The sequence below is a fragment of the Gadus chalcogrammus genome, chromosome 23, assembly GCF_026213295.1.
Source record: "Gadus chalcogrammus isolate NIFS_2021 chromosome 23, NIFS_Gcha_1.0, whole genome shotgun sequence".
Classification (NCBI taxonomy): domain Eukaryota; kingdom Metazoa; phylum Chordata; class Actinopteri; order Gadiformes; family Gadidae; genus Gadus; species Gadus chalcogrammus.
Genome location: NC_079434.1, coordinates 968,555 through 982,856, shown reverse-complemented (window position 1 = coordinate 982,856; position 14,302 = coordinate 968,555). Strand labels below are relative to the sequence as shown.

General features: G+C 45.5%; 1 protein-coding gene across 1 annotated transcript in view; it reads left to right on the top strand.

The window, feature by feature from the left end:
• The first annotated feature begins 10,258 nt into the window (after window positions 1-10,258).
• LOC130377585 (sodium channel protein type 5 subunit alpha-like) overlaps window positions 10,259-14,302 on the top strand; it is a 193,935-nt gene continuing 189,891 nt past the window's right edge. Inside the window, exons 1-2 of the mRNA XM_056584743.1 lie at window positions 10,259-10,267; window positions 10,778-10,905. Coding sequence (XP_056440718.1) covers window positions 10,259-10,267; window positions 10,778-10,905 — 137 coding nt within the window. The remainder of the gene's footprint in view (window positions 10,268-10,777; window positions 10,906-14,302) is intronic.

Here is a 14,302-nt window from a genome sequence, read left to right as displayed (position 1 = left end):
AGCAAAAAAGAAAGAACCAGCGAGTGACACTCTTTTTCCCGCACTCCTTGCTTGACCGCGATCTAGCATTTAGGATCGATGGCTCTTCCTTGGGACCCCGGGTGTTAACACTGAATTTCATACATTGTATTTTTTGCAGGTGCTTTTGCCATGTTACATTTTTTAATTGGGAATATTTGATTTTGTAACATTGAAAAAAAAGCTGAAAATGATTTGGTGAAAATTTAAAGAGTTAAATTCAGAGGCATAAAATCCAGATACGTTATTTCAATGCATAAATATTCAGTGCTTGAAATTCAATGGCTTTTTTTTTACCTATGACCAACATTCTGAAACATCCATTAACATCCACATTTGCCTCAAACAATTTTGTTAGGCTTACAGCCCATGAAAATAGTTATGAAATAATTTTCTTGTTGTTCTTTTAAATGTTTTTTACTCTGACCATTCTGTTTGATATTGTGGTATTGATATTAACCCCACACTGACACACTATCAACCCCAAACTGACACAATATCAACCCCAAACTGACATACTATCAACGCAACACTGACACAATATCAACCCCTTATTGACAGCTCAAAGCTTTAGGCTCAATGCTCTGCAGAATAATGTTTAAATTCCAGCCTACTAAGTTGATGTCAGTCTATAGATAAAGTCTCCTAGTTGGTCAGGGTGTGTCCAGCAGAATAACCCCTCCCAATACTCCGGACAATGATGTAATTTCTCTTTGGCGCTGGCAAGTCACCTCATCTTGCCATGGAAACAACCCCTTCCTGTTGTATATTATTATCCAATAAGGGACTTCAGGGTTTAATACTGGTGTATAATGTTGCGCTTAATAACAGAGAAACAATGTAGAGAGCAAATTTTTTGTTGAGGGGAGGGCCTTCCATGACCCATATGTATTGAGTTCCGTCCATTTTAATGCCCTGTTTGAAAAGATGAGAAAACTGGATAGATGTTCGGACTTAAACCAGCTTGAAGCAAATCCAACATCATCGAAATGCAGAAATCAATGATGACCAGGATATGTAGATGACTCTCGTCGCTTGACCAGAACCTCCCCATCCCCTCAATGTCAAGAGATTCTTTATTTCAACATTGATATGAACAAAATGTTTGGCTGAAGTTCATCTCATCATCATCTCATTTTCGTCCGCTTATCCGGGGTCGGGTCGCGGGGGGAGCAGCTCAAGCAGGGGGCCCCAGACTTCCCTTTCCCGGGCCACATTGACCAACTCTGACGGGGGATCCCGAGGCGTTCCCAGGCCAGTGTTGAGATATAATCTCTCCACCTAGTCCTGGGTCTTCCCCGAGGTCTCCTCCCCACTGGACGTGCCTGAAACACCTCCCAAGGAAGGCGCCCAGTGGGCATCCTTACCAGATGCCCGAACCACCTCAGCTGACTCCTTTCTAAGTAAAGGAGCAGCGGCTCTAATCCGAGTTCCTCACGGATGGCTGAGCTTCTCACCCTATCCCTAAGGGAGACGCCAGCCACCCTTCTGAGAAAACTCATCTCGGCCGTTTGTACCCGCGATCTCGTCCTTTCGGTCATCACCCAGCCCTCATGACCATAGGTGAGGATAGGAACGAAGATCGACCGGTAGATCGAGAGCTTTGTCTTGCGGCTCAGCTCTCTTTTCGTTACAACGGTGCGGTAAAGCGAACGCAATACCGCCCCCGCTGCTCCGATTCTCCGGCCAATCTCACGCTCCATAGTACCCTCACTCGCGAACAAGACCCTGATGTACTTAAACTCCTTCACTTGGGCTAAGGACTCATTTCCTACCCGGAGTAAGCAATCCATCGGTTTCCTGCTAAGAGTCATGGCCTCAGATTTAGCGGTGCTGATCCTCATCCCAGCCGCTTCACACTCGGCCGCCAGCCGATCCAGTGAGTGCTGAAGGTCACAGGCCGATGATCCAATGAGGACCACATCATCTGCAAAAAGCAGTGACGAGATCCTCAGACCACCGAACTGCAACCCCTCCCCACCACGACTACGCCTCGATATCCTGTCCATGTATATCACAAACAGGATTGGTGACAAGGCGCAGCCCTGGCGGAGACCAGCACCCACTGAGAACGAAACTGACTGAAGTTTCTCTTGCTGAAGTTATTCTAACAATATTGAAACCTAAAATCTGAACCTGAACTATATATCTCTCCCCCATCTCTCTCTCCTCTATCACTCTGTCTATCTCTCTCCCTCCCTCTCGCTCCACTGTCTCTCTATTTCTCTCTTCATTACTCTCCTCTCTATCTTTTTATCTCTCTCTCTCTCTCTCTCTCTACCTCTATCTCCCTCTCCTCTATCTCTCTCTCTCTCCCCTCTATCTCTCTCCCTATCTCTCCTCTATATCTCTCCTTCTCCCCTCTCTCTCGCACCCTCTATCTCTCTCCTCTATCACTCTCCCTCTCTCTCTCCCTCTATGTCTCTCTCCCTCTCTCCGCCGGATGATGTAGGGAACCAGCTGGTGTATTCATTTTTCCAAGGTGTTTTTTCTGTTAATGACTAATGACCACCTGAATGAATTTCCCTGAGCCAGCATCCTCCCAGTGTGTGGAGAACCCCTGCACACAGACACATGCACACAAACACTCACATACACACACACACGCGCACACACACCACACACACACACACACACACACACACACACACACACACCACACACACACACACACACACACACACACACACACACACACACACCTCCCTGCTGGCTCAGACGGTGCTGGCCTAGTTCAGAGTGGTTGTGAAGAGCTGATCTGTGGTGTCAGACGGCTGAGCAGCTGTAGCATGTAGCGCCCCGCTGCTAACAGAGCAGCTAACGGTCTCTCAGCTTGACCACAGCTCCCTGGCCGTCTCGTGGCTGCTCCTCACGCCTTCCACTTCACCATCCAAACAAGTCTGCTTTATTAAAGTCCATTTTATTAAAGTCCACTTTATTAAAGTCCATTTTATCAAAGTCCATTTTACTAAAGTCCACTTTATTAAAGTCCACTTTATTTAAGTCCTTTTAATTTAAGTCCACTTTATTAAAGTCCACTCTAGTAAAGTCCAGTTTATTAAAGTACATTTTATTAAAGTCCACATTATTTAAGTTCACTTAATTAAAGTCCACTTTATTAAAGTCTACTTTATTAGTGAAGCCTTGAAGTTACAGGGAAGGGCAGAAACCTTGATTAAGAATACCACCTTGATTAAGAAAATCAGCTTGATTAAGAATACCAACTTGATTAAGAACACTACCTTGAATAGGAACACCAATTGAGTAGGAACACCACCTGGATTAAGAACACTACCTTGATTACGAACACCACCTTGAGTAGGAACATCACCTTGATTAAGAACAACACCTTGATTAAGAACATCACCTTCAGAAGGAATGCCTGTAAGGATGAAGGTTTTTCTTCGATAATTGTCACTTTTCTCTAGCTCCATTCTTTCACGCCATTGTTCACCCTCCTCCCTCTATATTTGTCCCCTCTCTCCCCCCCCCCCCCTCTCTCTCTCTCTCTCTCTCTCTCCTCTCTCTTCCTCTCTTTCTCTCCGACTCTCTCTCTCTCTCAAAAAAAATTCAAAGTGCTTTTTTTGCATTATAGTATTTGAATACAGCCAAAGCATATTCAAGTTACACAAGAATAATTGTACAAATAACAGATAATAATAATAATCATAATAATAACCACAATAACAATAATAATAACAAAATGAACAACAAAATAATAAAATAAATAAAAAGTTAGACGGAATCTCTCAGGTTATGAAATTTCAGGACATATGGTGCTGCCAGGGCAGCAGAAGGACCTTCAACAAGAAGAATTGCAAGTTTGTCCTTATGTTCCATGTCTGTAAAATCCGGAATATGAATTTGTAATTTGGTGAAGTATATCTGTCTTAAAATGTCATATTTTTTTAAATGTAAAAGGAAGTGCTCCTCTGTCTCAACCTTTTCTGCCTGACATTGACCACACATTCTGTGTTCCCTCGGCAGCCAGGTCTTCCTGTGCCTACCTGTTTCCACTGCAAGATTGTGGGAGCCTGTACTTGGTCAGGATTTGTCTCTGCTTCACATCTATGACAGAGAGGAGATAGTCTGCCAATTCGTGATTTCTGTTTAGGATCAGATAGGAATTCATTCTACCTTGGTTTGAGGTTTGGTTTGTCCAATGTTCCAAATAGTCTTCTTTTGCTTGATATTATTTTGTTGACTCTAATTGGTGTCTGGGAGGCGGTGCTGGGCCCCGTTTCCCGAAAGCATCTTTAGCCTAAGTGGATCGCAGAGTGGGTCGTAAGAGCATCGTACAGTTTTCACACCGTTTCCCGAAAGCATCTTTGGTAACGAACCTCTTAAAAACGCTCACGAGTCACGAGTAGCTAACGAGTGCTCCAGGGTACTCGTAGGACGCTAAGAGCCTCGTTAGCCTACTATAGCCTCAGTGGCGTAGCCAGCGGACATTCCTAGTATTGAATGCATTTTATTAACACATTGGTAATGGTGTATCACGTGCGTCTGAGCCTAATGTGGGCCATTATGTTCTTAGTTTGAGAGAGACAGTCCAGGAAATGTTTGAGCAGGCAGGGCACTTAAAATGTGTGAGAGAAAGTGGGGGGGATTTGTGCAGACTGACATAGGCTACTCATAAAACGTAGCATAAAATAATGTAAAAAAAATAAAATAAAAAAATTATAAAAATAAAAATATTAATTATAAAAAATAAAAAAAAAATGCAAGGGAGCAGGCAAAAGGCTGGGATATGGTGGGGATTGGTCAGGTTGACGGGAATGTTTAGTGACATGTGGGAGGGTGGAGGGAGTTATGAGGGAGGCCGTCCTCACACCGATCTTCCTCGTCGTCATCGTCCTCAATGTCCTCCGGTTCAACCAAAGCTACCCCAGCCTTAGCTGCAATTTTGTGCAACATAGCTGTCACACATATCACAGCGCATGACTTGGCCGGCGAAAACTGGAGCCCTCCGCTGGACTTGTGAAGGCATCTAAAGCGCAACTTCTGTTATGTCGGCCTAGGCTTAATCAATTGTGTTTTAATATCTTTAGCATTCATATTATTGCAATCTATTCTTTTTGTAGGCTACTCTGCGGTTGGCCTTGATGGGGAGATATTTTAACCCTTTTTAACCCCATTTTCCTCCGACATTCCTGCGTCTCCCCCTGCGTCATAGCCCGTTTCAGCACCATGTCAGTGGACAGGTACAATCCTACTATCGTCGTAAGTGCAGCGAATGCGTGTTCACGTTAAGAGGAGTTTCGGAAAACGCTCCAAAGAAATTATCGATGGTTCGAAAAATCCATCTTTCGAACCATCTTACGAGTGAAGATACATCGATATCGGGAAACGGGGCCCTGGACTGAGCTTGATGTGTGTTAGTTAGCTTCAGCAGACAGACAAAGAAATTGTTTTCTTGGGACTGTATTTTAAGTGCATCCAGAATTTTAGTGCTCGTTTTTGGATAGGTATGGCCAATAGGTAACGACCTAATTCTGCCCTACATGCATTGTTTGGTGTTTTTGTTTGGACTTTAAATATGGATCGGCAGAATTAAGCATGTAGGGCCTCTATTGGATGCTTATCCCATGTAGTGTAGTCATGTACACTGAGTGGACCCCAGACCTCACTTCCATACAGCGCGATAGGCTGTATTATACTGTTGAATAATTTGCACCAGATTGAGGTAGGTATGTTTATGTTATAAAATTTAGATTTTATTGCTTTTCTCAGTCAGGCTTTTTCTTTGAGTATACTCTCTCTCTCTCTTTCTCTCGCTCTCTCCCTCTATGTCTCTCCCTCTCTCTCCCCCACCCCCTCTTTCTTTCTGTGTGTGTCTCTTTCTCCCTCTCCTTCCTTCTCTCTCTCGGTCTGCCTCTCTCTCCTCTCCTCTCTCTCTCTCTCCTTCCTCTCTCTCTCTCTCTCCTCTCTCTCTCCTCTCTCTCTCTCTCTTTCTTTACTCCACGGAATGGATGGTATGGAAGGAATCCGCTGGCTTTGTGCCGTGGCCATTTTATGCTTGCGTCTGTGTCTGTCTATATTGCTTGTGTGTGTGTGTGTGTGTGTGGGTGTGTGTGTGAGTGTGTTGGTGTGTGTGCGTCTGTTTGTGTGTGAAATTGCAATTCTTTGCTCTGGGTATTGCCACGCAAGGTGAATGGCGAGGGTCCCGACGCACTTGTCCCAGTAAGAGCACTCGCAGAAAGTTCATATGATTGGTGTTTTAATCAGAACAATTCCGGTTTACTCTCTGTTACAGTCCAAAGGATGAGAAATGATAATACATGATATACCTTTACAAGAATACGGGAGTATATGGTCGGAAACTTTTCCGCCTCGCTATCACGCTACCCTCAAACTAAACCCACTATTTATTCAATTAGCCGGTACGCCGGCAAGTCAAGGGGGCGGGGTTACGTGCCACCTGATAAATGACATAAGCAGGTAGGTGTCAAGAAATAAATAACCATTTTCTTTTCCTGGCTTACAAACTGTGGTCATAACTTAAATGAAAACTAAATCAGAAATCAGAAACCATGAAACCACAAACATGGCTCCTACATCCTGGCCCCTAATTGTTAGTGCTCAAGCAAAACAATTACCAATCCAATACTAAATGGAGCCATAATACATAATAACTTAAGTTTCAGTTATGTAAATACATTCGTAATACCTGTCATCAATGGTGTCAATACATACACATTGTTTTTCCTTTCCAATGATCCCACATAAGACCCCAAAGTTCAAAGTTCCTTTGGTCCATAGGGCCTCAAGGTTTCCCAAAGTCCATGGGTGTGTGTGCGTATGCGCGTGTATGCTCAAATGTCCATGGGTGCAACAAGAGCCAAGTGTCAGTGTGCTGCAAGAATGAGGGTCCATGTATGTGTACAGTGAAGAGAGGGAATGCGTGGTGGATGCAACAGTCCATGTGCATGTTGGTGGGTGAGGACACCATGCGTAGGTGTTTGTCAGTGTAGGTGAGTGTGTGCAGGGGCAAGGGGGCGTGATGAGCTTGGCCCAGCATGCAAGGCCTTTAAGCTGGATCAGCTTCCAGGAGCACAAGTTTGCTGATAGGCCTCTGGATGACGCTGGCCTTGGTCTTCACCAAAACACTCCGGACGAGCCCTTTGGGCCCAGGCAGGGTCTTCACCACTCGGCCTAGGGGCCACGAATTTCTTGGCGCCGCCGGGTCCACAATAAGCACCAGGTCATTCTCTTTAAAGTTTTGTTTAAGGTTGGTCCATTTTTGTCTTTGCTGCATCAGCTAAGAACTCGGTTGTCCAACGCTTCCAGAACAGGTTGGCTAGGTACTGTACCTGTCTCCACCGCCTTCTTCCGTACGAGTCATCTCTATCAAAGAGTCCAGGAGGTAGCAAAGGTTTAGAGTTTAACTGTAGAAGGTGATTTGGTGTTAGAGGCTCAAGGTCATTAGGGTCACTGGATACAGTTGTTAGTGGTCTGTCGTTGAGGATGCATTCAACCTCACACAGGGCTGTGTGTAACACTTCGTCATCCAGTGTCTGTTGTCTTAGCACTGACAGTAGTACCTTTTTCACCAACTTGATCAGTCGCTCCCACACGCCTCCAAAGTGTGGTGCAGCAGGGGGGTTGAACAGCCATTTGACATGGTGGGTCAGCAGAGCTTGATGGATCCTTTGATGGTCTAGCTGGTCTGCAGCAGCCTCTAGTTCCTTCTGCGCACACACAAAGTTAGTGCCGCAGTCTGTTCTAATGGTGAGTATTGGGCCTCTCCGACACAGGAACCGCCGGATGGCATTGATGCAGGAGTCGGTGTCCAACATACTCGCCACTTCCAGGTGAATGGCTCTGCTGGCTAAACAGGTGAAGATCACTCCCCATCTTTTCACCCGGGATCGGCCCCTCTTGACCTCAATTGGCCCAAAGTAGTCGATACCTGTATGTGAGAAGGGTGGTCGGTCTGGTGTGACTCGGTCTTCTGGCAGGTCTGCCATCTTTTGAACTCCAACTTTGGACTGTAATTTCCTACAGAAGACACAGGATTTAATGACACATCTTGCAGCAGAATTGGCAGAGGGAAGCCAGAACCTTTGCCTAAGCCTTGACAGCATGTGATTCCTGCCTGCGTGTCCTACTTGTTGGTGTATCTCACGCAGGATCAATTTTGACGCATGTGAGTCCTTGGGGAGGATGATGGGGTGTTTCAGGCTCACCGGCATGGAAGATTTACTTATCCTGCCTCCAACCCTCAGGATTCCATCATCCAAGACCGGATCCAGTGTGGATATGGTGCTGTCTGCTTTGACTGGCATGCCTTTCCTTAAGAGAGTGATCTCAGAATCAAAGTGACACTGCTGTACATAGCAAATGATCGCCCTCTCTGCTTCGTCCAAATCATCCACAGTCAGAATTTGGTGCTCACCTTTCATTTTGGATGTTGAGTTAAGGTCTTTACCTTTCTGACTTCTGAGCAGCAGGAGCTTTCTGAGTTTCAGCAGCCAGGCAACAGCTCTTTGAAGTTTCTTCCATGAGGAGAAGTACTGAATGAGGTAAGTAGTTGCATTAGTGTCAAGCTGTAAACAATTTGCAGTAATGTCCCTCTTCACCTCAGGATCATCGTGGAGTATGTGTCTGGTGTCCTCCGGTGCCTCAGGCCATTCAGATTCCGGCTTTAAAAGGAAGTGAGGGCCGTGGAGCCATCTAGGGGACTTCAAAAGCGGTTCGATGTTCAGTCCGCGGGAAGCATCGTCTGCTGGATTATCCCTAGTGTTGACGTATCTCCATTGATGCACCTGAGAGAGGTTGTGAATCACTGCAATCCTGTTGGCTACATACGTATGGAACCTTTTTGTTTCATTATAGATGTATTTCAGCACTGATGTGCTGTCCGTCCAGAAAGTAGAATTCTCCAGGTCCATGTGAAGTTCCTTCTGGAGCATCCTGTCCACTTTAACGGCAAGTGTTGCAGCAGCGAGTTCGAGTCTGGGAATAGACATCTGCTTCACGGGAGCCACTCTGGCCTTTGCAAGCACAAAAGAGACATGAACATTGCCATTGCAGTTTGTAAGACTGAGGTAACTCACCATTCCGTAGCCGGACTCACTTGCATCACAGAAATGATGCAGTCGAGCAGTCCTGGTTAGGCCAAAGTTCTCAGGTTTTACACACCTCTCCACACGAAATCTGTTCAGCTGCTCCAGTTCTGTGATCCATCTTTGCCAGGGTTTGGAGAAAACTTCTGGAATGGGGTCATCCCATCCACACTTTTCAAGGCAGAGCTTTTGTAGAATCTGTTTGGCTTTGAGGATAAAGGGGGCAAGGAAACCCAATGGATCATATATGGAACTAACAACAGACAGAATGGCTCGTCTAGTTAGGACTCTGTTCTTGCTGGCCACTTTGAAGGTGAAAGTGTCTGTCTGAATGTTCCATTGGATTCCTAGGGCCCTTTCCAGTGGTGGATCGTCCCGGTACAGATCAAGCTGTTTGACCAGTGCGGCTCTGTGGTTTTCAGGTACTGTAGCAAGGACTTCGCAGCTGTTACTCACCCACTTGGTCAAGTTGAATCCTCCAAGGGCGCATGCCTCCCTGAGGTCCATTGTGAGCTGGATTGCCTTTTCAACAGAGGGTACAGACTTGAGAAGATCATCAACATAAAAACTGTTTAAAATAGTGTCAACCGTTTCAGGACTGAATCGGTCAGAATTGTCAAGTGCTGTTTGCTTGAGAGCAAAATTGGCAGTACTAGGTGATGACACGGCACCAAAGAGATGTACTTTCATCCGGTAGACTTCAAAAGGTTGACTCACATCCCCCTGTGGCCACCATAGGAATCTGAGGAAGTCACGGTGTTGTTCTTGAACACAAACTTGATAATACATTGCTTCTATGTCTGCCATTAAAGCAATTCTTTCTTGCCTGAACCTGAGCAGAATGCCCAGAAGGGGGCTGGCCAGGTCAGGACCCTGAAGAAGTTCAGCATTCAGAGATTTTCCTTTGAAGGAAGCAGAACAATCAAACACGACTCGAAGCTTACCCTTCTGCTTATGGTATACGCCGTGATGCGGTATGTACCATACCTTGCCATCATCTCTTTGCTGCTGACATGGTGGCACCTTTTCTGCATAGCCCTTTTTGAGCACATCTTCCATGAATGTCTTGTACTCATTTGCATATGCAGAATCTTTTGCGAATCGTCTGGAGAGACCCATTGCACGTTGTACTGAGACCTCTTTGTTGTCAGGTAAGCACACATCATCACGGAATGGCAAAGGTAGGTGATAATGACCGTTTTTGTGAATGACTGACCTTGTTGTTACGTCCATGAATTTCTTGTCCTCAACAGACATCTCCAATTTCTCCTCATAATCCTTTTCTGGAAAGTCATTGTTATATTGATGAATGAGAAGATCCTTCAGTTCTTGCGTTGAGACACGATTGACTGTGACTGAAGGTGTGCCATCCTTTTCCATAGCAGATGTGTTGAGTGGGCCGCTGACCACCCATCCTAAGAGTGTTTTGACTGCAAATGGTCCATTACCTTGACATAATCACACGCCCGGTTCCATTGCGTTTTTGGCACAATTCATTCCAATCAAAAATCTCAATGTTGGCATCGATCCTTATGCAATGTAACTGCATTGTTAGGTAAGGGCCATCTTTTCAGTCATGTTTGACTAAGTAGTTTGTCTTTAGACACAGGAATTTTTGGCTGATTTAAACTGAGGCAACTCTATGTAACACTTACCATCATGTTGCCTAACCTCCATTCCTGTTGCTCTAGCTCTTTACCAGACGCTCCTTGCCCCCATCGTCCGCAAGAAACCACTTCAGTCTGGCGACCTTTGGTGTTCAGCTGGGCATGATGTTCTCCGTGCAGAAGGTGGCCGACTGCTGGATCCAGGAAGGGGCGTAGGTCCTGGATGGTTTTTGACCCCTTGGATGCCTTCACTTTTCCACGGGCCAATGGCTAAGCCGCACACTCCTGCTGGCCCCCTGTTGCTCTTCTCAGCTGAGAACCAGGGCACTGTTGAGGGGAGGCCTGCCTGGTGGTTTAATCCGGGTCATATCTGCATTCTCCCTGCATTGTCACTGTTGATGTGTAACAAGGGGGGATGGTTACGTTTACAGATTTGACAGAGCATTTTCTTATTGCATTTTTACTGAGGTGTGCCCTTTCTTTAGACATCCAAAGCAGTATCCAGACCTATCTTTAGGTCGTCAACTTTCTGATCATGTGGTTTTGAATTTAACCTTTTTACAGTCTGTTATTTCATGTTTGTCTGCACAGACAGCTACATGAAGACAAACCCACAACTGATGGGTTAGCTTTCTGTGTCTGAACTGGGCTGTAGTGCTACCTGCTCTTCACTGGGGTTACCGTGGTAACAAACGTCCTTTCAAAGGTTTTTGTGTTTGGCATCCTTGCACTTGGTGCTACAACCTTGGCTGGGAGCAGGGTCATTAATGTCTCCGAATATAGGATGTAGCACATGCTAGACTGGGTCTCTAAGAACTCTAACCAGGTGTTGAATCGAATTGCGGATGTTTTTCTTTATGGATCATAGGCTACAGTTCTCCATCGCTCACGGGAGCTTGTAGGGGAACTTAGACACCAGCAGTTTCAAGTTAGAGGTCACATTCAACTCATACCATGTACTCTAGGTCGTGCATAGCATTGTAGCATTCTCTTAAATACAAGGCAAAAAAGACATGAAGAGCCTTTCCATCATCAGTTTTAATTGACTTCCAGTTCAGAGCCTTTTTGCAGGTAGCATTAGCAATTTAATTTCATCTCCAAAATGTTTCTTAACGAGGCTGATCTTGCTTCTGTATATCCTCTACGAGAATCCATATGCATACAGCTACGCACAAGGTCTTTAGCTTGGCCTGCATGTAAACTGTTCTAGAAAATACAGATCCTATCCTGGCAGCTATCTGTCTTGTCTTCTATCAAATATTTAAAAGCATGGATAAAAGACTGAAAAGATAGCGGATCGCCATCAAAGACTGGCACCTCCCTTTTTTGGCAACAGAGATATTTTGCTGCATAATCATTACATCAATGAACTGTTTCTGTGTTTTGTAGCATCTGAAAATCTACATCATGACTGGACTGAACTTGAGGGCTGGAGGAGGAGGCTGAGGGGACAGCAGCTTGTGAGCTAGGCCCGCCCTGAATGTGTCTAACAGCCATTTGCAATGGTGTTTTGGGTACTCGCAGCCAAAAGGAGCGAACTCAATAGCCGACGCATCAGGGAGAGTTGGGTTCAGTAAAATCATGCCTACTTGCTTCTAAATATTCGTTCATGTGCATCGCCGCTGTCACTCAGCTTAATTCTTGCATCAGCCTCTGCTATCATAACTTGAACTTCCATCTGTTCCTTTTTGGATTTTAGAACCGTTTCTTCAAGCATAAGCGCATGTAATGCAGGTAAAGCATTGGCGCGCTAGCCTCAAAGCGCAGCCTTCTCCGCTGCCGCTATTTTAGCTGAGGAGGTGGAGGTCCTAGAACGCCGAGATGTAGCTCCAGTGACGTTAGATACACTATCCATAGGATCCACAATAGTTCAAGATCATATATTGTTGAATTTTCCATGCGTCCCACCTCATCAAAAAAGTTATTAAAGTTCGTATTCTCGGTTCATACCAATCAGCGTTATCCGTTGCTTTTCTCCCTCCTACACCAAGCAGATTTGTACTGACTGATGCACAGATTCCAAAATCATCGATGCAGCTCGACAACGTCTTGCAAGTTCGTCAATTTTATCAACATCTACCGGTTTCAAACAGAGCTTTGATTTCGTTACTCTTGTCGTGTACACACTCCTATTTCCCACTGCGTGTCGCAATGAGAGATTTCACAGCTGTGCGGCCAGTCTTCCGCGGTCTGGGGAGCAGAGTCAGACATCGCTAAGATGTTTACACTTCAGTTCAATAAAGTCCATCAAACTTATAAATTGTTTCGAGCTTTTAAGCAAGCAGTTCATACTCCACGGTTCATTAACACTTACGCGAACGTCCTTTCATTTGGGCTTTGATTCATTCAATGAAGTCGCTGCCGTATCCACGTTGCGTCCTTGTCATTCCTTCAATGATCCGTTTTAACGCGCCGTTCCTATGGACAATGAGCATCCACAATCCGCGATATAATCCACAAAGTGTAGTCCTTTGAAGCTCGTCAGTCTTCGGTAGTTTCCGACGATGAAATTGCAATTCTTTGCTCTGGGTATTGCCACGCAAGGTGAATGGCGAGGGTCCCGACGCACTTGTCCAGTAAGAGCACTCGCAGAAAGTTCATATGATTGGTGTTTATAATCAGAACAATTCCGGTTTACTCTCTGTTACAGTCAAGGATGAGAAATGATAATACATGATATACCTTTGACAAGAATACGGGAGTATATGGTCGGAAACTTTCCGCCTCGCTATCACGCTACCCTCAAACTAACCCACTATTTATTCAATTAGCCGGTACGGCCGGCAAGTCAAGGGGGCGGGTTTACGTGCCACCTGAGAAATGACATAAGCAGGTAGGTGTCAAGAAATAAATAACCATTTTCTTTCCTGGCTTACAAACCTGTGGTCATAACTTAAATGAAAACTAATCAGAATCAGAAACCATGAAACCACAAACATGGCTCCTACAGTGTGTCTGTGTTGTGCGTCTGTGTGTGTGTTAATTGTTGGGGCAGTCTGCTATCCAAGCTAATTGGTCTTAACGAGTTAAACAAGGTGAACGGGGCTCAGGTGGTCGGCCTGAGCTCACCCACTAACACACACACACACACACACACACACACACACACACACACACACACACACACACACACACACACATACACACACATACAAGCAGATGGACACGGACATTCACAGATGGAGACAGAAGTCAACACGTTGCACACATATTGAGACTCAAGGCATTTTTGCACTGCCAAGCCGCTTCGGTCCGCGGCTGGCACGCCAGGCAATTTCACTGTCTCGCCTGTGTAAAACCGAGGGTAAAATCCCCCGTCCCGCCATTCATAAATTGCGCCGCACGTTTTCTTTGGCGACAAATTCCGCCTTAAACTTGTCTTTGCAATGACTTTGTATGGAGTCGCCACCCCCTATTTTTTGGTGTGAACGCAGCATAATGGTTTAAATGAGGGTAGGTATTGACCCGGTGGCCATGAGGCTCGGTGTTATCAGGCCTGAAGCTGGTGGTTCCAATGCTGTTCCTCTTATGTAACAGCCTGCTGTGGACCACTATTGACTGGCCCTGCAGCGGCTCAGTGGGACTCTCTGTTTGTGAGGTGTGGTGGGT